The following is a 19,472-nucleotide window of genomic DNA, read 5'->3' as shown; positions in this document are numbered from 1 at the left end:
GGATCTTTTTACTCAAAATGATGCCTCTGATCGTCCCTCTTTGACAGAAATGGGCTTCAGCCAGAAATTTTCTATCCAGATGTAAATGTCCCTCAAAGTTTGGGAGCTCAGTTCCTGAGGGTGTTGTTTCAGTTTACACATAGAAGCAAAGACATTCGGTGTCTGGTGGCTAACAGCCTCTGTAAAAGTCCATTAAAGCCAGTGGGAGTTGCCCTATGAATTTTCAGCAAGCATCACCAGTATTCAGCTTGTATGAGGCCTCCTGTTATGAAATGCATCAAGCACATCACTTTGTTTCTAGATTGAAACAGTGAGTAAAATAAAGTACAAAATAAAGTAAAAGTAACATAATCCTACCATACAAGATGTCTGGATTTTTCTCCTCTTGTTTTGTTTCTCTTTTGCTCCAAGTTCAGGATTATAAAATGCTTATATATCCTTTTCATCTGAGATAGATCTGTCCTTGACCACCTCAGTGGGGAGCCATTCCAAGAGTACCTAAACAGCATGTACTTCGACAGGTTTCTCCAGTGGAAGTGGTTGGAAAGGTAAGTGTCACAAGATTTTTTTTTAAATAAAAATAAATAAAAAGGTTTATTTTTACTTTCCATGAAAAGTCTGTAGAATATGCTCGAATTCTGACAGTTGAGATAATGTTTGCTTCTACAGCTCCAGTGTTCGACCATTTAATGGTCTTAGGTACATTAAACATATTAGGTATGATTAATGTGCATTCAGCAACTTCATCTGTCTTTCTGTTTAGCTACCCTCTGAACGTGGTGACATTTTGTCTGGACCAGTTGTCACTGTTATTAAATCACTCTAAACAGAGAAAAATGTGGCGGATAGGTCCTCTCACTGTATTTATTGGCTGGACATTCCTGAGCACATTCAATAAGCAGGCAGCCTTAGTGTGTATTAATTTGCAAGGAAAGGGGCTTGTGCATTTCCCTTGTCAGGGAGTGCTGTAGCAGACGGTCACTGCTGGGTGACAGTGACCTTGAGCTGAGAGAAGCCCCATTTTCCACAAATGGAATTAATTACGGCGGATGAGTTAGGGCCGGATCCATGAGCGGTGAGTGTCAGCAGGACGCCTCCAGATCAAAGGAGCTGCCAGTTCCTCTCCCTGGAAAGCTACAAAGCTGCTGCTCAAGAGGGGTGGGCAGAGGGAAGAGCCATTTCTTGCCAAGACATGCTCCACATGCCATCTTTCCTGAGCCCAGCATTTACTCTTCCATTTCAATTAAAAAAACATTGGGTGATTCATCCCTAGCCAGGCTATTTCCTATCTATTTTCACATTCGGGATAAGGAATTTTCTGAAACGCTTTGAGGATTTTTTTTTTCCATTCCCCCCACATGTGTGACAAGCTATTGGATATGCCTGGTTTAAGAAGCTGGGAGAATTGTTTTTAGGATTAGCAAAGGGATGTTAGTAGCATGGAGTGATCAACACCTCCTGACAGCCTGCTGGCTCCAGACGAGCAGTGACACAGTCCATTTATTCCAGGGACATTGCTGAACATGTAGTTATCACGACTAATTGTTGCTTTTAACCCCAAAAACATTTGCAGCAGCCTCATGGAAAACTGAAAATAACATCTTCTCCTCTTCTAGTTTTGACTTTCTGCATACTATTCTTCCCCCACTTAGGCAAACAATAATGGGCATTAATGAAAGGATTCATTTTGGCATTTATTCCTCATTGTCATCAACCTCATCATCCCTGTGGTGGGAACAGCCACGTTACTGTGCTCCCTCTGCTGGCTGGCTGCCTGCCAGAGGGGAACAAGGATGACAGGAATATTCGTATCCACTGCTAGGATCCTTGTAAAACCTTGGTGATGGAGTGGTGGATACAAAATGGGATCTCGCTGAACCTAGAATTCTTATTCTGTCATGTTATAAAACTTTTACAGTAGCAAAGTAAAAGCTGGCTCTAGAGTTGGAGCCATTCTGGAAGAGCAGATTTTGTGGGAAGCCTGGGAGATTGTATAGGGATCATGTCAAGTGATTTTTGTGTAGCACTCTGTCCTCAGGGACAGACTTATTTAACCTTAATTTGGCTCTTGCCATCACGGCCTTCTTGCCCGTGATGTTCCCCCAGGAAGCAAGTAGCCCAGAGGGAATGGACGGGCTTGGACCTTGTCTTCCCGCTCTCCCAGCCTGCAAATGACACATAAATCCACCTCTGCTGCTCCCAGCATTGTTTCTGCCTTTGACTCCTATAAGTTCCATGTTTTGTTTAAGACGCCAGAAGTATTTTCTGGTGGATTGAATTTCGGATCACTTTTTCTCATCTTGCAGGCCAAGCAAAGCAATGTGTTAGCCCATCCTATATATGTCATGGGTATTAATATCTTACTGGAAGATCTCAAGCTTCCTCTTTGCTTAACAGAGGCCAAGGCTGTATAATGGAGATTCAGAACCCTCCTTGGTCGTAACATGCTAGTAGAAATTATACTGATGACTCACTAATGTGTTGTATTTTATTACAGCTTAATATGTTGGAATTGAAAAGTTCAAGCCATACATAGTATTGAAGTAATGTAATTACATAATTATATATTATATTATATAATACGATTACCTTGAAATAATGGGATTATGTAATATTTATCTATTTTGCTTTTCAAAAGTATGCTCTGAAATAAATAAATCACAGAGAGTGAATTAAACATAGTGTGGTGGTGGGGGGGGTTATTTATTTATTTTATTTTCCTCCAGGCAACCAGTAACGAAAAACACATTTCGGCAGTACAGGGTACTGGGGAAAGGCGGCTTCGGGGAGGTGAGTAATTCTGAAACTTTCTGTTCAGAGTGTTTCTTACTTGTTAGGCGCTGCAGGTACAGGAGCCTGTGATGTTTCATTAATTGCTGACAGTTCTACTTAACCCCTCATGACACTGTAATCTCAAAAGGACACTTTTGAGAGTTACTTTGTGTTCATCTGTTGCATTCACAGTGGAATTAGGGTCACACCCTTATGTGTATTTTCCTGGTGTCTGGAGGTGGCAGCAGAGGCAGAGGAGGTGCAGACTGAGAGATTACAATCTGCCCAGACAAAGGGAGGTGGGAGAGGAAGCAGGCGGAGGAAAGTGAAATAATTAAACCAATATTCCACAGCAGGTTTGGAAACAGTAGTCAGTCCCCCAGCTGCCCCCGCCTAGGCCTGGCTCGCTAAGCCGCCGTCTCTCGCCTTAAAAGGACTAAATCAGAGGAGATGGTGAGGAGTAAAGTGCAGCCCAGACACAGCGTTTGCTTCGAATTACCCGGCAATTGTTCTGCTCAATTCGCAGGTCTGCGCCTGCCAAGTGCGAGCCACGGGGAAGATGTACGCCTGCAAGAGATTAGAGAAGAAGAGGATAAAGAAGAGGAAAGGCGAATCCATGGCACTCAATGAGAAGCAGATTTTAGAAAAAGTCAATAGTCAGTTTGTAGTGAGTATTGAGCTCCGTGGCACTCGGCTCCCTGCTCGCCTGCTGAGCACTGTTCTGGTTTGAATCCAGTGTCTCCTCAATCTCCTGCTCCTGGAAAGGTGCTGGAAGCTGAATGCCTTTGCTGTGCACCTTAGCCCTGCTCCATGTACCTTTGCCGAGTTTCATTTTAGTCTCTGGTCCATGAGAAATGCAGCAGTCAAGGGGCCTGTGCCTGCCATGGGAACACGATGTGTTTTGCAGCCTTGGCTTGCATCACAGCTGCACCAGGCTGAGCTATTCTTATCCAGCGTGATTACCTGAATTCCCAGGGTCTGGGAGAGAGGTGCTTGGAGGAGACTGAAGAAGATTCAACCCAAATAGATCAGATGAGACTGGCTTGTAGAAGCATCTAAGCAGTGTAGTGGAGCTGGTCTCCCTGATGCAAGGCTCTCCTGAGTCACACCAGCTCTTGTGCCTCCTTTAAAACTTGCCTTAGATTAAAAAAAATAATAAAAAGAGAGAGGTGTTATCTCAGCATGTGTCATATTCTTTATACTTATTTCTGTGTATACAACAGATGCAAGATGTTTACTTACCTCTGGCAGAAGCCAAGAGGATAGAACATATTTAAAAGTGATGAGTAGATTTTGGCCAGCCTGATTTTTCCTTGGGCACCCACCAGAGCCTCTCAGGGATGATGATGACCTTCATGTCTCTGTGGTGGTCCATTTGATCACCCCAGGCTGGGATATCTGAGCCTTCCAGGGAACTCACTGAGATGCAAAATGGTGCAGCAGGAGGTGTAGATTCCCTTGATTACTAAGATTTCTCATATATGGGAAAATATGCCTGGTATTAGTATGTTTGTCCAGTCTCTGAAGCCATCTGAGCCTTGAGGGCTTCTGGTGATAAATAAGCTGGATTCCACAAATCAATCTGTAAAATCCTAACATCTGATTTTTCTGTGCTTTTTTAATGCATGTTTGCCATTGTAAGGAAGCCCATTGACCAAATTCAGTCAATGTAATTTTTTCATTTTCTGGAGAAAATCTTTAATGCAAAGCTAGCACTTCCTTCTTAGCAGCCATCTGAAATGTCACGACTGTGCTACAAATGTTCTTCTAGGTCAATTTAGCCTATGCCTATGAAACAAAGGACGCACTGTGTTTAGTTCTGACCATAATGAACGGAGGTGACCTGAAGTTTCATATCTACAACATGGGAAACCCAGGCTTCGAGGAGGAAAGAGCTTTGTTTTATGCAGCAGAGATTCTTTGTGGCTTGGAAGACCTACACAGAGAAAATACTGTGTACAGGTAAGCACTCTCTGGAGTCTTAGGATGTCTTTTCTGGGTAGGAAAGAATTGTCTCCATCCTCTCTTCTCACTGTGGTGCTGTACATCTGAGATGCCTGAGTGCTTTGGCTGAAATTTCGCAGAGCCCTGTATAAATACAGCACGATACAGTAATCATGGAAGGAAGCAGTTGCTTCCTTAAATACATCCTGTCTAAATGGTACAGAACAAGTGCAAAGCTCCACAAACCCTTCCTCAGCATGCACTGGGCAACATAAGAAAGTGATGGAAGTTCCTTTAAAGGGATTTCATTAAGGAATCTAGTTCCTAGTTGGGATGAAATGGACATCATTCCATCCAAGCCTCTATTTTAATTAGTTAGATTATATTGCATGAGGGGCTGTAGCACGTCAGATGCGGCACAACTTCCGTTGCAGAGGGAGTGCAATCCCAAGAGGGTGTCTGAGACACAGGGCATGGATTTATACTAGTGTGATTAGCTAGATGGGATCATGGTGATCCTGGCATGCCAGCCATGGAAGGGGGCCCATTCCCAGCCACACAACAGAGGCATCCTGCTGGCAGCATCCCACCATCCATGGGTGCAGCCAGCGGGCACAGCACTGCCCGGCGCCGCCGCTGCCGCTTCCAGGAGGGCAGATCCCAAGTTCTCAGATTCCAGTTTGGCTTACAGCTCTATACAAGCACTTTTCCAGGGCAGGCTGGATAAGCAGGCAGATTGCAGACAGAGTTCTTGTGACTCCTCGAGGATTTTTTTTCTTTAATCAACAGCCACTGTAGTTGTAAACAACAGTTAATGTTTGTCTTCATCATCCCAGCTTGTGAAATCATCGTTGCTGGCATTCACAGCCGAAGAGGGCCTGTGAATTGATGAAAGAACTTCCAAGGACAATGATTAATAGACAATAAGATGCTATTTTTAAAAGCCAAGCCATGCTTTAAATCATTTGGTGTGCCTGTGTGTAATATGTATGATGCGTATGCTTGTATGCATAGAAATTGCAATATTGTTGTTCCTTGGAGGAGATCTCTAACAAACTGCCACTTGGTTGCCTTAGATCTTGCTAGCTGGCACACAGAGGGCAGACAGATAACATGCTGATTTAGCTGGTGCTCGCCCAAGGAAGAGGTTTTTTCTTTCCCCAAGGAGCAAAATGGTACTAAGTGTTTAATGTCAATTGAAAAATCAAATCATGAGTGAAGTGTCTGGCTTCCTTTTCCTTTAAAAAACTGCCTACCACATTTAAAAACGTTTTAGGAGGTAATACAGTGTTTCACAATCACATTTTATTGAAAGAAAATAAAAGACTGGTACATTCGTAACATGGCTGGTAAAATGCCATGCTAATGCCATTTTCTAACAGAACAAATCAGATCTGGCCACCTAAACTAGTGTGTGGCTCTGAGAGAAATGGCACCTACTTCCTTAAGCAGTAGTTTTCATGCTACTCTTAAAAGAGCTGCTACTTTACACCTCAGATGGCACATTCATTTTGGTGATGAATGATACTAGATCCTTGTAGGTGACATTTTCTAGCAGTATTTCAGGAGCATCTGCAGAGACCCCTCATTTGTAATAGCACAGCGTGTTGTGGGACCCGTGAGAAGTGCTATATAGGTCAATAAAATATAGCGGCTAAATGCTACCGCTTTCTCAAGGCGAATAATTCATCACAAAACACTTATTCCTCAGACTTAATTTCATTTTCTATAAACAAAATGCTCCTGAGTAAATCACAGCGTTGGAAAATGCATCCCCATCTCCTGGGCCGCTGCTGACGCACGCTGCAGACGTGACCCGGGAGAACAACCAGGCTCAGAGTCAGATTTATCTCATTCAGAATTCCCTTGTCAAACATGGCACTCCTGTTACATTTCTCAACGGCATCATGTTAGTAAAGGTCAACGGGTTGGTTGTTCATGGAAAGCAAGTGTAAAAAGCTGCTGGTTCTCCTCAAATTATTTATATGTGTATATATATTTATATTTATATTCTATTATTTATAATATGTATTTATATGTTTGTTTCATATTTTATATATATGAAATACATATAAATGTGTATATATATATATATATGTATATAATGTAACATTTTTTTGTTTATATTTGGTTATTTGTATATTTTTATATATGTAATGTTTTTAAATTTATTCTATAGCCATGCCTGGAAGCTCCAGTCAGCATCAAGTCCACATTGTCCCAGGCATTGCGCAAATACATGGTAAAGCCTTGTCCACAGTGATTAATTGAGTTGTTTAGGCTGTCCTGCACAGCCAAACAATTGCCTTTTGAGCATGGGCACAGTGCCAGCAGTTTATGTTTCAGTATGTTTGGGCAAGGCTGCTTTACAAGTAGGAAGCTGGGCCTTTGGGAAGTAGCCTTATGTCCACCAGGCAGTTTTATTCCTCCTGGACGTTTCAGTCATGAACCCTTGGAAGTGCTGGCCTTGCACAGGAAGCCAGCCTTGATCCTGAGGAACCAGAAATCTGAAAACAGGAACGACAGCTTATGTCTAGGAGGGGAGGAAGGCTTCCTCTAATTGCCTTAAATTGCAGAAGACTGTAAGGACTGAACTGGTGTTCTCAGAGTCCTCATGGACTTTTCCTCATTCAAAGACAACATTTCCCAAATTGCACACAAGATTCTTGTTATTGGCCCCCAGTTACAGTTTTAGGTGGGACTAATAACTGCTGAGTTACTGATGATGAAGTAACTGATGAAGGCTTCAAGGAGTTCTTCAAGGAAATAGTTCTTACAGGATTTGGAATATATTTTTATTTTTAAAATTTATTTATAAAAATAAATAGGAGATGCCCATGACCATGCTGGTCCAGCATTGGAAACCTTCTGCTGATAGGCAGGGAAAGCCCACAGTGGTATGTTAAACAAAATCACAGCTCCTCCTCAGCATTCAGCTGCCCTTCACATATTTCAGCATTGTTTATTTGAAAAGTAGGCTTGGTACCACTGGGCACTGAGTGAGGTTTGTCTCGGAGGTCAGGAAGGTCTGAAGCAAGCAAGAAGAGGCGATTACTCACAGTGCTCTGTGTTCTTGCTTGAAGTAATAAATATAAACAGGGCAAGTTTCAAAGTTCCAATCTTGGCATTGTTAAAACTATAAAATACCCCTCTCCATTCACAGGAAAATTCATGATGCTGGAATGGTACAGCTTGAGAGGTGGCGTGGGCTCCTGCCCAGGCTCTGTGCTCTGCCCTGTTCCCTGGTGAAAGAGTTTCTGTTGTCCACGCCCTCTCTTTGCTCTGTGCACAGCAGTTCCTCTTGCTGGGAAGTAACATCACCAAGCTGGTTCACAGATGCAAGGAGGCCTTACAAAAAGAAGAGGCCAAGCACTGCTTGGATTTGCACCAGGCTGAACACTGTCTTAAGATAAAAGCCAGGGCATCATGTGGTGAACTGAAGCAATCCTGTTTTCCCTGCCTCACCCAGCCACTGGTGCCTCATTCAGGCTCCTGAGCCAGCACAGCCCAGTCCTGGGGCATGGCCCTTCTGGGACACTCCCTGCCCAGCACGTCCCTATATCCCCTCTGACACCTCTGTTCCTGTCTCCCAAGCTGGCTTCATTCCCACTCTGCACGAGCAGGATGGGAAGGAGCCCTTCAGGCTCCCACCTCAACAGCAGCCCAAGAATAGCAGCAGCTGCAAAGTTGTGCTGCTGGGCTTTGGAAAGGTTTGGAAAACAGCCTTGGTCAAGGAGGGGACAGCGTGGCTGGCCTGGGCAGCACCTCAAAGCAGCAGCTGGTGGAGCAGGTTTTGTGCAGACAAACCTTTCAGAAGAAGGATCTGCCAAGGCTCTGCTAAATATATGAAAATTGAGATTATTTGCTTCAGAAGTTTATACCTCTCCCAGATTTGGGACTTTTTCTTTTTTTTTTTTCAGGAACAGTAAAAGGCACATCCTTGACATCAGATTGACCACCTTGCCGATTTTCATGGCATTGCTCCAAACCACACAAGCACTAGAGTTTCACAAATGTTTGCAAGAAGAATCTTAATCTGGGCCCAACATTCCCCCCTCTCCCCCACATTTCCCAAACTTAACAAAATTATTGCACATGTATGCGAGTGCATGGGCACACATTCATATACTTGGTCTGAGTCAGATGCCTGACATAGAAAATTTGAGCCCAACAGGTCGTTATTTCCATTTTCACATGTAAATAAAGTATTTTAAAACCTAAAATCTTTTTTTTTTAGGTAAGATTTTATAACAAAAAATGCTACAGAGATCTAGCAACATACAGGACTATAGGGGTTCGTTTACAGGGCTTACAGGACTAGATGGATGAGTCCATTATAGGGTAGATTAGGAACTAAAAGCTTGGCTTAGTGAAAAATTGTAACTCCAGTTTAGAAAAAGACATATGGCTTCAGTCTATCTGTGAAGTGAGTTGTAAAAGGTTGTATTGGTTTCAGGAGTTCCTTGCTGTTTGAGTTGAGACTCAACTGGTTTATTACGAGTAATAAATGCACTCACACAGTTGTAGGGTTGTGTTATCAAAACCAGCTTCATACCCATAACTGCTATCTTTCATTTTCAGAGATCTGAAGCCAGAAAATATCCTGCTGGATGATTATGGTAAGTCTCGGAGGTTTACAGAGATGCTTTCACAGGAAAGTAGATTAAGTTAGTTTTAGAATATATATTGCACAAAGACAAATAATGCTCTGAAGTGATTAAGAGGCTCAGCATACACTAATATTCCTGTCTTGGGGTGGGAGAGCTGCTGGAGCTCGGTGCACAGATGGAAGGAAGCAGCCGTGCCCTCAGCAGGGGCTGTTCTCGAGAGCTCGGCGTTGCTGGGGCTCTCTGCCTTTCGTTGTTGTTTTTCCATCCTTGTTGCAAGGCTGATGCAACACAAAGGGAGTTCTGATTTCTAAATCTGTACTTCCCTCTCCGGTTTTGAAAGTACTTTCATCCTCTGCTGAGCCAAGTCGGGTTTTATGCAAACCCAGGTACCCATTCATTGCTGAAGGCAGCAATAATCAAATCTCGTGCTGCCTTGCAGACCAGATGTAGCCTCTTCAGCCATCACAGAGTTACGGAATTGTGTCAGCCCATCCATCCTCTGTGATCAGTTCAAGATACTTCCCCACAGCATGCTTCTCTCTGCCTTTTTTCATTGGTTTTAAAATACCTAATATAATCCACTCCAAATCCACAGCCTCACTGTTAACATTTATTTCACTGCGTTGTAGTGCCCTTAATGATTCCTCTTTTCCATATCAATGAAACGGCTCCAATTCAGTCATTCAGAACACTCTTTTCTTAAAATGCCCGAGCAGTAAATTGGAGGAGTATTTTAGCAATGACCACAGTTGTGGGTTTTGGACTAATTTGGGTCAGGTTTTATATCTGCTTTGTGTTGTTTTGTTTCTTTTTACCTTCCAGGCCATATTAGAATATCTGATTTGGGTCTAGCTGTTAAAATCCCCGAGGGTGAATCAATCCGTGGAAGAGTAGGAACAGTAGGGTATATGGGTAAGTCTTCCACAGCTCATCTTTTAAAAAATTTGGTGAGATTACTTGAGTTTTAGAGCTATTTCTGCCAAGTAAGCTTAAGAAAAAGAATAAAAAACATTCACATTCAGTTGTGGCCAGTTCCATGCAGCAACTCCCACAGAAATCCTGATAGTGGAAATCAGAAGAGGGTGAAAGGATGGACCTCTACAGCTCTCAGTGTGGCTGGTCTATCTAACCTTAAATCAGCAAAGAAAGTTGAAAGGGGAGACAACTGGGATTCTAGTGATTTTAGTGTAGATTTATCTTAGGAGGGTTATGTGCCAAAATAAAGGTTTCTTTCTAGTTGCTGCTTTGTGTAAGAGTTAGAATGTATTTGTATGGTTATGATAAAATGGGTAAATCTGCACCTTTGGTCATCTTGACCAGGGTCATCTTGAGTTTTCCTCTCTGTGCAGGGGAGGCTGCACAAAAGACAAGTAGAGATTTGTACATGGGTTTAAAAAAAAAATCACTCCCTTATTTAGCTAGATCTGTTTTCAAAATTCAATGTAATTATTTTCATGCATTCTCTGGGTGGGCATATTTCTTGGAGTAAAAATTGCTTATGCTTATTTGACTGAATAGAAACTAGCTGATGTGAGCCACTGTTACACCATATGGAGACTTTAATGAAAGCAAGCAAATCAGTTGTCATGTCTAAATTTTGTTATCTCAGTGTAAGTTTGCGTGCACACTAAGGCTCTGTGCTTGTGAGCACGTGCGGATGTGTGTTTGTACCCATGCATGGAGGTGACGGGGCCTGCAAGACAGTGACTATCTTCCCAAAAGCATTGTGTGGGGTTGCAACACAAAATTAATGGATTGGGGTTTCTTTAAAGGGGAAAAAGAAAAGCTATAAAGTGACCAAAGAGACAGAATTTGCTTTTGAAGAAATGTCACGGCTGTTTACAGGATGTGTTGCATTTAATTTCTTCCCTAAATGGAGAAATCTGGAGGAACTCTTAAGATTAGGTCTCTGCTTAATATTTAGATCCAACTTCTTTCTGTGCTTTTTTTTTTTTAATTGGACTGAGTTGGTAGAGAAGTCAGAAGACAGCATGCACAAGGCATGTAGCATGTAGAGAGAACACCATGGCATGTAGCATGCTGCATTTCCTGTAATGCCATCAACTGAAATCAGGAGGTATTTTTGTATCTTACCCACCATTCTCTGTGCATGTGTATTCAGTCACCAAAATGAAACTTCTGGGCATTTAAGTGTTTTGCCTGTGTAGACACCAAGCATTTCCACAAGGCATCTCACTCTCCTCCACAGCTCCAGAGGTGTTGAACAACCAGAGATACACACTGAGCCCTGACTACTGGGGGCTAGGCTGTCTCATTTATGAAATGATTGCTGGGCAATCACCATTCCGTGGAAGGAAAGAGAAAGTGAAGAGGGAAGAAGTGGACAGAAGAGTGCTGGAGACAGAAGAGGTGTACTCCCATAAGTTCTCCGAGGAGGCCAAGTCCATCTGTAAAATGGTAAGGGGCTGGAAGGCCCAGTGTGGGAGCTGTGACTGACACAGTCTGAGCAGTAACAGGGTACCATAGAGGGGCTGCAGAAACAAGGACTAACCAAGCTCATCTGTGGATGGGATGACTGCATTCTCTATTCATTCAAACTGTGTTTGTTTGGGCTTGCTTCTCCATGAGATTCATCATGGTCATCCTGAGCCCTTTCCAAGGTTTTATGGCCAAGGGAGCGGTATCTATTCTCATGAGACTTTGAATGTTAGTTTGCAGTCAAGAATGCATTTCTGTCTTTTATAACCTTGTAGAAAAAAATAAAAAGGACTTGATGATGCAAGAATCTGATTGTCTCCTGCAAGGAACTGCAAACCCCACGCTTCCATTGTCTTTGGTGAGAGCTGGGGGTAAGCAGGACAAAGATTATGCAATGAAATTATTGTGACACTCAAATGTTGTCCCAGCCCATCTCACTAACTTTCTTAGCAGCTTTTCCCCTGGGGTGCCAGGGTATCCAGCTTTTCTTAATACTGTTGAGCCGTTCTTTAAAATGTTTTCTCACTCTTTCAGCTGGTAGTCATTTTCGTAGGACAATAGCCATGTCTGACAATGGAAATCCTCAATCCCTCTGAGAAATCTCAAAGCTGTGTCTGAATTCATCAATGTCTTGTTGACATCCATCTTTAGAAGGCTGAATTGTAATTTGGAAAAGGATGTGGCCTTTTTCTGGATGTTGTTTGCTAACGGGTGAAGTCTCCTTCAGACACAATGACATCTGTGTTTGCTGGTAGAGGGAGAACGAAGGGGAGGAAAAGTCAACAAACAGGTAGAGAGAGTTTCACCAATGTCTTGTGCAACAGGCAAGCAAAGAGCAGATCCACAGCACTCTTGTTGGCTGGCTGCGTGAAGAGACACTGAAGTCTCCTTGCAAAATATTAATGGTAGCACTGCCAAGTATCATGCCTGGAAGTCATTAACTCACAGTGCACCAAGTCATTCCCGAATCCTCGGGGTGGTAATTAACTGACATCACTGTTAATAGATGCTCCCAACCATTTGCTGCCCTTAATTGGTGATGCAGAGCCCCCAGTGAAGCCAACATGGGAGGATCTGGGGCAGCCTGTTGGGGCTCTCACAGACTGTCCCATGTGCCCCAACAGGCTGCCTTCTCTCCTCAGGTCGCATCTCAGCTCTCACCAGGTGGGGAGCAGCATCTGCTGGAGTGGCAGAGAATTTGTGTGGGTCCTGCTGTTAATCTGAAATGGAGATGTGAGGCAAAAATTATATCTTGCTGCTTGAGGCACAGAATCAGAATAGTTTGGGTTGAAAAGGACCTTCAAAGATCACCTAGTCCGAGCCCCCTTTTCTGGCTGACATACCTGTAGAAGCCCTTCTTGTTACTCTTTATGTCCCTTGCATAACAGAAAGAATATATACCTTGAAAATAACCGTGAGAGCTTAAAGCTGAGAAGAGCTGAATGCAGCATTGATGGGATAGCACTGTAGTTGACCTACCACACTCCCAGGGGAGCAGACAGTCATCACACTGTAGTGGTCATTTTCATCTTCCAGCCATGGAGACTATGGTTTCAGGGAGTTGGGACCTCAGCAGATCATCTAGTTAATTCTCTTGCCTCAGGGAAGCATGGACTATATATAAATTATTCCTGAAAACTTGATCACTGCTGCTTCCCCTATCCAACCACGTGGCATGTTTATTGAGGTGGTTTGTGCAAACTATTAATGGATCCAAATATAACCTTTTCCTTTCTGAGCATTAATATCTTAAGACAGGAAGAGTCTTAGTCCTGATGCTGAGTGGGATGACATTTGTGGTTTCCCATCCAAAAGTAGTTTATTTTATCAAGTGATGTTTTATAAAAAATCCATTATTCAAACGTATTTTCTTCAATTCTTTTTGCTTTTTATATTGAAAGCCATAACTTTTGTTGCTTGCCATCAGCATCTTAACAAGGAAACAAAAGAGTAATAAAGTACCCATCATATCTGCAAAATGAAGCAAAACGTTGCAATACATAAATGAAACCTGAGCCTTCACCAAGATCCAACACAAAAGGCTTTCCCATAGTGGACTCTTCAGAGCAGGAGTGAGGAAATGTTCCCCACCATGTTGCCCAAACTTCTTCTGTTCAGAGCTTACTCCGTGAGCTAATAGCATCACCACCAGGAAAGACATTGTCTTTATTCATTTACTCATATGCAAACCCTCTAGTGTCACCCCACGTCAGCCTTCCCCTCCTGGATGTTTGTGCCCTTTTGCATTTTTGCAGGCGCATATCATAGCTCCCATTAATCATCAGCCATCCCATATTTCCATGTTTCATTTTGTAAGTAATTTCCCATAAATCAGACCTCCTTTTGGACTGAAATGGAGATGAATAACAAATAATTAGGAACAGGGGCAGCTGGCTTTCTGGGAAGCTCCCCAACCCATAGTTCCCATATAACATAGCTGCTCCTGGTGTGTTTTTTCTCTGAAAAATATCCAGTCTTTCTAGGAAATGCTCTGTGTTTGTTGTTGCTGTGCCCTGTCCTTCATTGATGTACACGTGTGTTTGCCCTGACAAGTGCAGTCATGCATCCAAAGATGTGACTTGAAGTGCATTCAAGTCAGCAGTGTTAGATGGGCCCACACTGCTGTGCTGCTCTGTCACTCTGTCAGAGCCCTGCTTGTCTGAATTTCCCACAAATTTGTCTTCCCTGATGCCTTTCATCCCTGAAGCTCCCATTTTACTCTACCCAAGGGATCTCTGATGAGAGGGTGAAAAGAAGACAGAGCCAAACTCTTGGTTTGGTGTCCTGTAACAGGACAGGAAGCAACGGAAACAAACTGAGACACAGGAGTGTTCAGTTCCCTCTGAACACTGGGAAACATTTTTTCCATGGTGAAGGTAGCCAAATAGTGAAACAGGTTACCTAGAAAGGCTGTATAGTCTCCACACTTCGAGATACACGAAGCCCAGCTGGACAAGGTCTGGAACAATCTGCTGCTTTGAGCAGGGGGATTGGACTAGACAATGTCTAAATGTGGCTTCCAGCTTCACCTGTTCCATGTTTCTCATCTCCATTCCCTTTTCAAAGTGCATCCCCAACCAACTAAAAGATAATGGGTTCTGTTTTCCTTAAAAGCAGTTTCTTCCTGTTCCTCACTCACCATCAGGAATTCTGTCATCATACAGCTACTCCTGCTGCTGCCATCCCTCCTTTCTGCTTTCATCCTGTGGAAATCAACATTATGAGTTTATCAGTTTATCAGTGCCCAAGGATAACTGCTCTTTCATCTCTTCTCTCATTTAGTAATTGACCATAGTATTGCTTTTCTACTCTCTAAAAATTGCTTCAAATAATATGTTTACTTCAGTGTCAGGGCTGAACTTTATCTAGGTGATTCCTTAAACTGCTTGATCAGCTGGGTCAATGGAAATGGTTTTAGCATTCCCCTTGTCTCCTTTCATGACCAACAAGTTTTTGTTTCCCTTACTCCTATAATTTTAGGACTAACATCTTAGGACTTGGAATTATTTATTACATGGTATGATCTGGATATGAACTGGGATCACACGAAGATAAAGTAGCGCTTTGGGGACTTTGGGCTTTTTTTAGCAATCCTCACAACAGTTGTTTCTTTTAGTAAAGGAAGCAAAACAAAGTAATGGAAAAAAGTCTCAGACACTGCACAGTTTGAATCCCCAGGGGGGATCAAATGAGTGACATGAAAGTATCAGAGAGCTCTTTATATCAAGTTCTTGATGTAACTTCACTGCTGCTAACCAAGACTCTCTTTGAAAGTCCTGTTCTAGTCGTGCTCTGCCCATGAACTCTGTAGACTAAACCCTAACTGGCCGGTGTCATCTGGAGCCATCGTTACCAGAACACAAAGCTCTGCTGTTTGGCATCAACTTCATGCATGATTGGGTGGCCCAGGCCATCTCCAGATTTGAAACTCTGTGACTTATCTGCAGGCTCTACTGTAGAATTACATTTAAATTATGTTCCATGGGGTCCCTTGCACTGCTGTCCCAGGAGGGCTTGTCATCAGCCTGATGTTCTGCTCTCTATTCATATTAAATAAACCCTTTGAAGCTGAATTAAACAAAAGTGTAGAGATGACTCAAAACATACTGTTGTTACCTCCATTTTCTTTTCCATGTCAGATTCCCAAATGGGATGCATATTTCAGGCTCTTGCACGGGTTTACTATTGCAGAAAGCTTCTGGGGCTGCAGGAAAGGGTAAAAGACTCATTATTCCTAGGAGAAAGGAAGGATTTTCTCTTCTGGAAAATATTCTAGTCCGTGCTATGTCTTGATACCCACAACAGAAGCTAGGAAGAATGTCTGGTTTCACCTGTTGCCATCTCTAGAGCTGGCTGCATCTCCAGGTTTTCAAATTCCATTCATTTATTACATTTTTCTCCATTGTGACTCTCCTGGGACTCTCAAGAGACTGGCAGCTGCTCCCCTGCAGCGGGGTTTTGCAGGAGAATCCTCTCCTTTCTATGATCTTTCAGTCCCAGCCTATTCCCAGTGGCCCATTCCCTTTTGTGTCTTTCAGCCAGCAGTGGCCAGCCACCCACAACCAACTGCATTCATGCTCCAGAAACTTCCTTCTTGCATCTGAAGTTACTGAATACTCCCTTGTTTGTCATGGAGGAGCCCAGGAATCCCCAGGCAGCCTTTTACCCTCTTCTCTGACCACTCCAAACATCTGACAGCCTGACAAGGGTAAATTCACAGATCAGCTTGGTCTCCCCAGCTAGTCCAGAATCCACATTGCAGAGATGGGAAGTAACCCCCTTTTTCGTCCCTTCAGAGCTGACTTGAGAGCAGAGGCTGCAGAGGTCTCCTGTATCTTCTCTAGGCAAGTCCAAATCTGTCCCTTCCTACCACCACTTGCTCCTCAGCTGTTCCTGAAAAGTCCAAGGTGTCATTTCCAAAAGCATATCAGAGCCATGGGTACTAAAAATGGCCTTTCTGCCTTCAGATTCTTCTTTCCAACTGTCAGAAAAGTCCTATTGACATGAGAATAAAATATTAAAAGAACTTTTGATTTCCTTGCCCAACCAGACTAGAGCAAGCCCAGTTCTGCCTGGGAATTCCAAAGTGACCTTCTTCACACAGGCTAGAGCATATAAATGTTGGGACTAATAAAACCCAAAAAACCCTCACAACAAAAATCCTAGTCTCAGGACCATGAGAACTCGAAGTCTAATGCAATTATTTGAAAGCAAAGTATCCCTCTTTCTTCTAGCCAGGGAAAGCAAAGTTGAGAAAAGTGCTCTGAGAAAGATCTTTTGCAGTGAGCCAGATGGATGTGGTACAGTATCATGTGAATCTGTGTGCTCGGAGAATGGCAAGGCATAGGGATGTTTTTACATTTATGGATCAGCCACTTGTGGTGATCTGTCAGCCCAGATGTCACCACCTAGACAGCATCAGAGGCAGAGGAAACTGTGGGGAAGAAAGGGATGTTGCTATTTGGAAGCTGAAAGTTGCTATTGTAGCCAGCACCAGTGGCTTTAAAGTCGTTCGTCTGACTGTTCAGTCTCCTGCTATTGCAGCTGCTGCTGCTGCTGAGGCAGAAAGACCTGAGCAGAAAACTCTTCTGTCCACAAAACCCTTCACCACCATTTCTGGCTTGGCTGCTGCCACTGCAGCTTGCTCAGGACCGGTTGGAGAGTGGTCTCTGCACACGTGGGGCACACGGATTGCCAAAGCCATTTGCCATTCTCAGGCTGGAAATGAGGCCCCCAGCAACACAGAAGCAGAACTGAGGTGGCTGTTGGAAGTCAGATAAGAAAATCACAAATGCCCCCTTGGTAGCAATGCCCGGTGGCAGCAGAGCATTCAGAGAAGCCTGAAGATCTGTGACACTGTAAACCCCTGATAAGGACGAGAAACCTCAGCTCTAGCCAGGCACCAGAGGAAAGATCACAACGTGACATTAGCAACAAACAATTATTCCCGAGTTCCCCCTCGGTGAGACGATGTGGCTGAGGCAGCAGCCCAGGCAGAAGCTGCTGGGGCACACAAGCCCTGAGCTGGGCACACAAGCCCTGAGCTGAGCCCACAAGCGGCATCTCCAGGCAGCCTTGCCCCAGCGGGGAGCGTGCCTGGCTCCCGGTCCTGCTCCTGCAGGGCTGCGCCCGGGAGCGCAGGACTCGTCCCCAGCCTTCCCAAAGGTGTTTGCATCCTGTCATCCGCAGCTGGGATGGTCCCGGGGGTGCTCCCGCGGGCTCGGTGCCTGCCCGGACTCAGAGAACCCAGCCCAGCCCCTGCCCCGCCTGGTGCCGAGCCCCCCGGGGGCTTCGCTGATGCTTTCGGTGCCATTCCCGTGCACGGCCCGGCAGTGGGCGGGGGCGAGGGGCGAGCGCTGCTTCTCGGCCCGACTGCGGGGCAGCAAAGCCGGGGACAGAGGCGGAGGAGCGACGGGAGCTTTCCCGTCCCCTGTGCCCCGGGAAAAGCCCCCGGGGCCGCTCCCGGCCCCTTCCCGGAGCAGCGATCGCCGCTCCTGCCCTTTCCTCTGCTGCCTCCCGGCGGCACCGCCCGAGCGGCTCAGGAGCGCTGATGGAACCGCAGGAAGGTTTGTGTTGAAGGGATCTTAAACACCATCCAGTCTAACCCTCTGCCATGGGTCTGGTCCACCGGACCAGGTTGCTCCAAGCCCTGTCCAAGCCTGGAGATGGGCACCTCCAGGGATGGGGCAGCCACAGCTTCTCTGGGCAACCTGTGCCAGGACCTCATCACACCCTCACAGGGAAGAATTTCTTGCTAATATCCAATCTAAACCTGCCCTCCTCCAGTTTAAAGCCATTCCCCCTTGTCCACGTTGTGGCATGCCCTTATCCAGGGCCCCTCTCCAGCTCTCTTGCACCGGAAGGTGCCATAGAGTCTCCCCTGTAAATACCACGGTGTTTCTGTTCATTGAGTTGCTTATCTGATAGACCAAAGATGCTGAGTTCAGTTGGTGTCCATTGGTACCCAGGAAACAGGCAGGACTTGCTGCAGCAGGTAGAGGTTGTGCAATGCCCTTCTCTGAAAGCAAGCAAGGCAGAACTGAGGATAGTTACTGGGCACTGGCTCTGTGGATGGAACACCCCTTGAGCTCAGCAGAGATAAGCCCACGAGGTTCAATGTGTCGTGTGATGCCCTAGAATGTAGTGCAGTGGGTGAAGGAAATACATTTTTTGTATTTTTGGTTTTTCCTAAGCACCTGTTCTTCTGAGGGAAAACTATTCTCACCAGTGTAACAAAAAAACAAAAACAAAAGAACTGAGACAAAGCACATGGAACTTATGAATGTGCATCTTTATATATATTAAAGGTATAGTGTATCTTTATACTAGGTTATGTCAGACCTCCTCTTGAAAGTGTTCACTGAAAGTAGGCAAAAGAAATGGTCTCTATTATGACTGTAAATACTTTACAGCAGGTGATTTTCAGAGGATTTCACCAGCATGTAGAACAGTGCAGTCCTAATCCATTTAACTTCAGCTTTTAAGTAACAGCAATTGCAGCTCCCCTCTGTACTTCCCTCTGGGCACATGCAAAAACAAGTGGAGATAAAAATATCCTTGTGGAGCTCTTGCTTTTCCGACACTCTCACCATTCCTCTCGGCACATTTCAGCTCCTCACCAAAGACGTGAAGCAGCGGCTGGGATGTCAAGGGGAAGGTGCAGCAGAAGTGAAGAGACACCCCTTTTTCAAGAGCATGAATTTCAAG

General features: G+C 44.4%; 1 protein-coding gene across 1 annotated transcript in view; it reads left to right on the top strand.

The window, feature by feature from the left end:
* Positions 1 to 19,472, top strand: part of GRK5 (G protein-coupled receptor kinase 5) — a 90,310-nt gene that overhangs the window by 63,130 nt on the left and 7,708 nt on the right. The window contains exons 5-12 of the mRNA XM_017746812.1: positions 456 to 548; positions 2,727 to 2,790; positions 3,299 to 3,439; positions 4,544 to 4,734; positions 9,298 to 9,335; positions 10,149 to 10,238; positions 11,536 to 11,744; positions 19,377 to 19,472. Of these exons, the coding sequence (XP_017602301.1) occupies positions 456 to 548; positions 2,727 to 2,790; positions 3,299 to 3,439; positions 4,544 to 4,734; positions 9,298 to 9,335; positions 10,149 to 10,238; positions 11,536 to 11,744; positions 19,377 to 19,472 (922 nt within the window). The remainder of the gene's footprint in view (positions 1 to 455; positions 549 to 2,726; positions 2,791 to 3,298; positions 3,440 to 4,543; positions 4,735 to 9,297; positions 9,336 to 10,148; positions 10,239 to 11,535; positions 11,745 to 19,376) is intronic.

The sequence above is a fragment of the Corvus brachyrhynchos genome, unplaced genomic scaffold, assembly GCF_000691975.1.
Source record: "Corvus brachyrhynchos isolate BGI_N302 unplaced genomic scaffold, ASM69197v1 scaffold319, whole genome shotgun sequence".
NCBI classification, from domain to species: domain Eukaryota; kingdom Metazoa; phylum Chordata; class Aves; order Passeriformes; family Corvidae; genus Corvus; species Corvus brachyrhynchos.
This window is presented reverse-complemented; position numbering and strand designations above follow the sequence as displayed.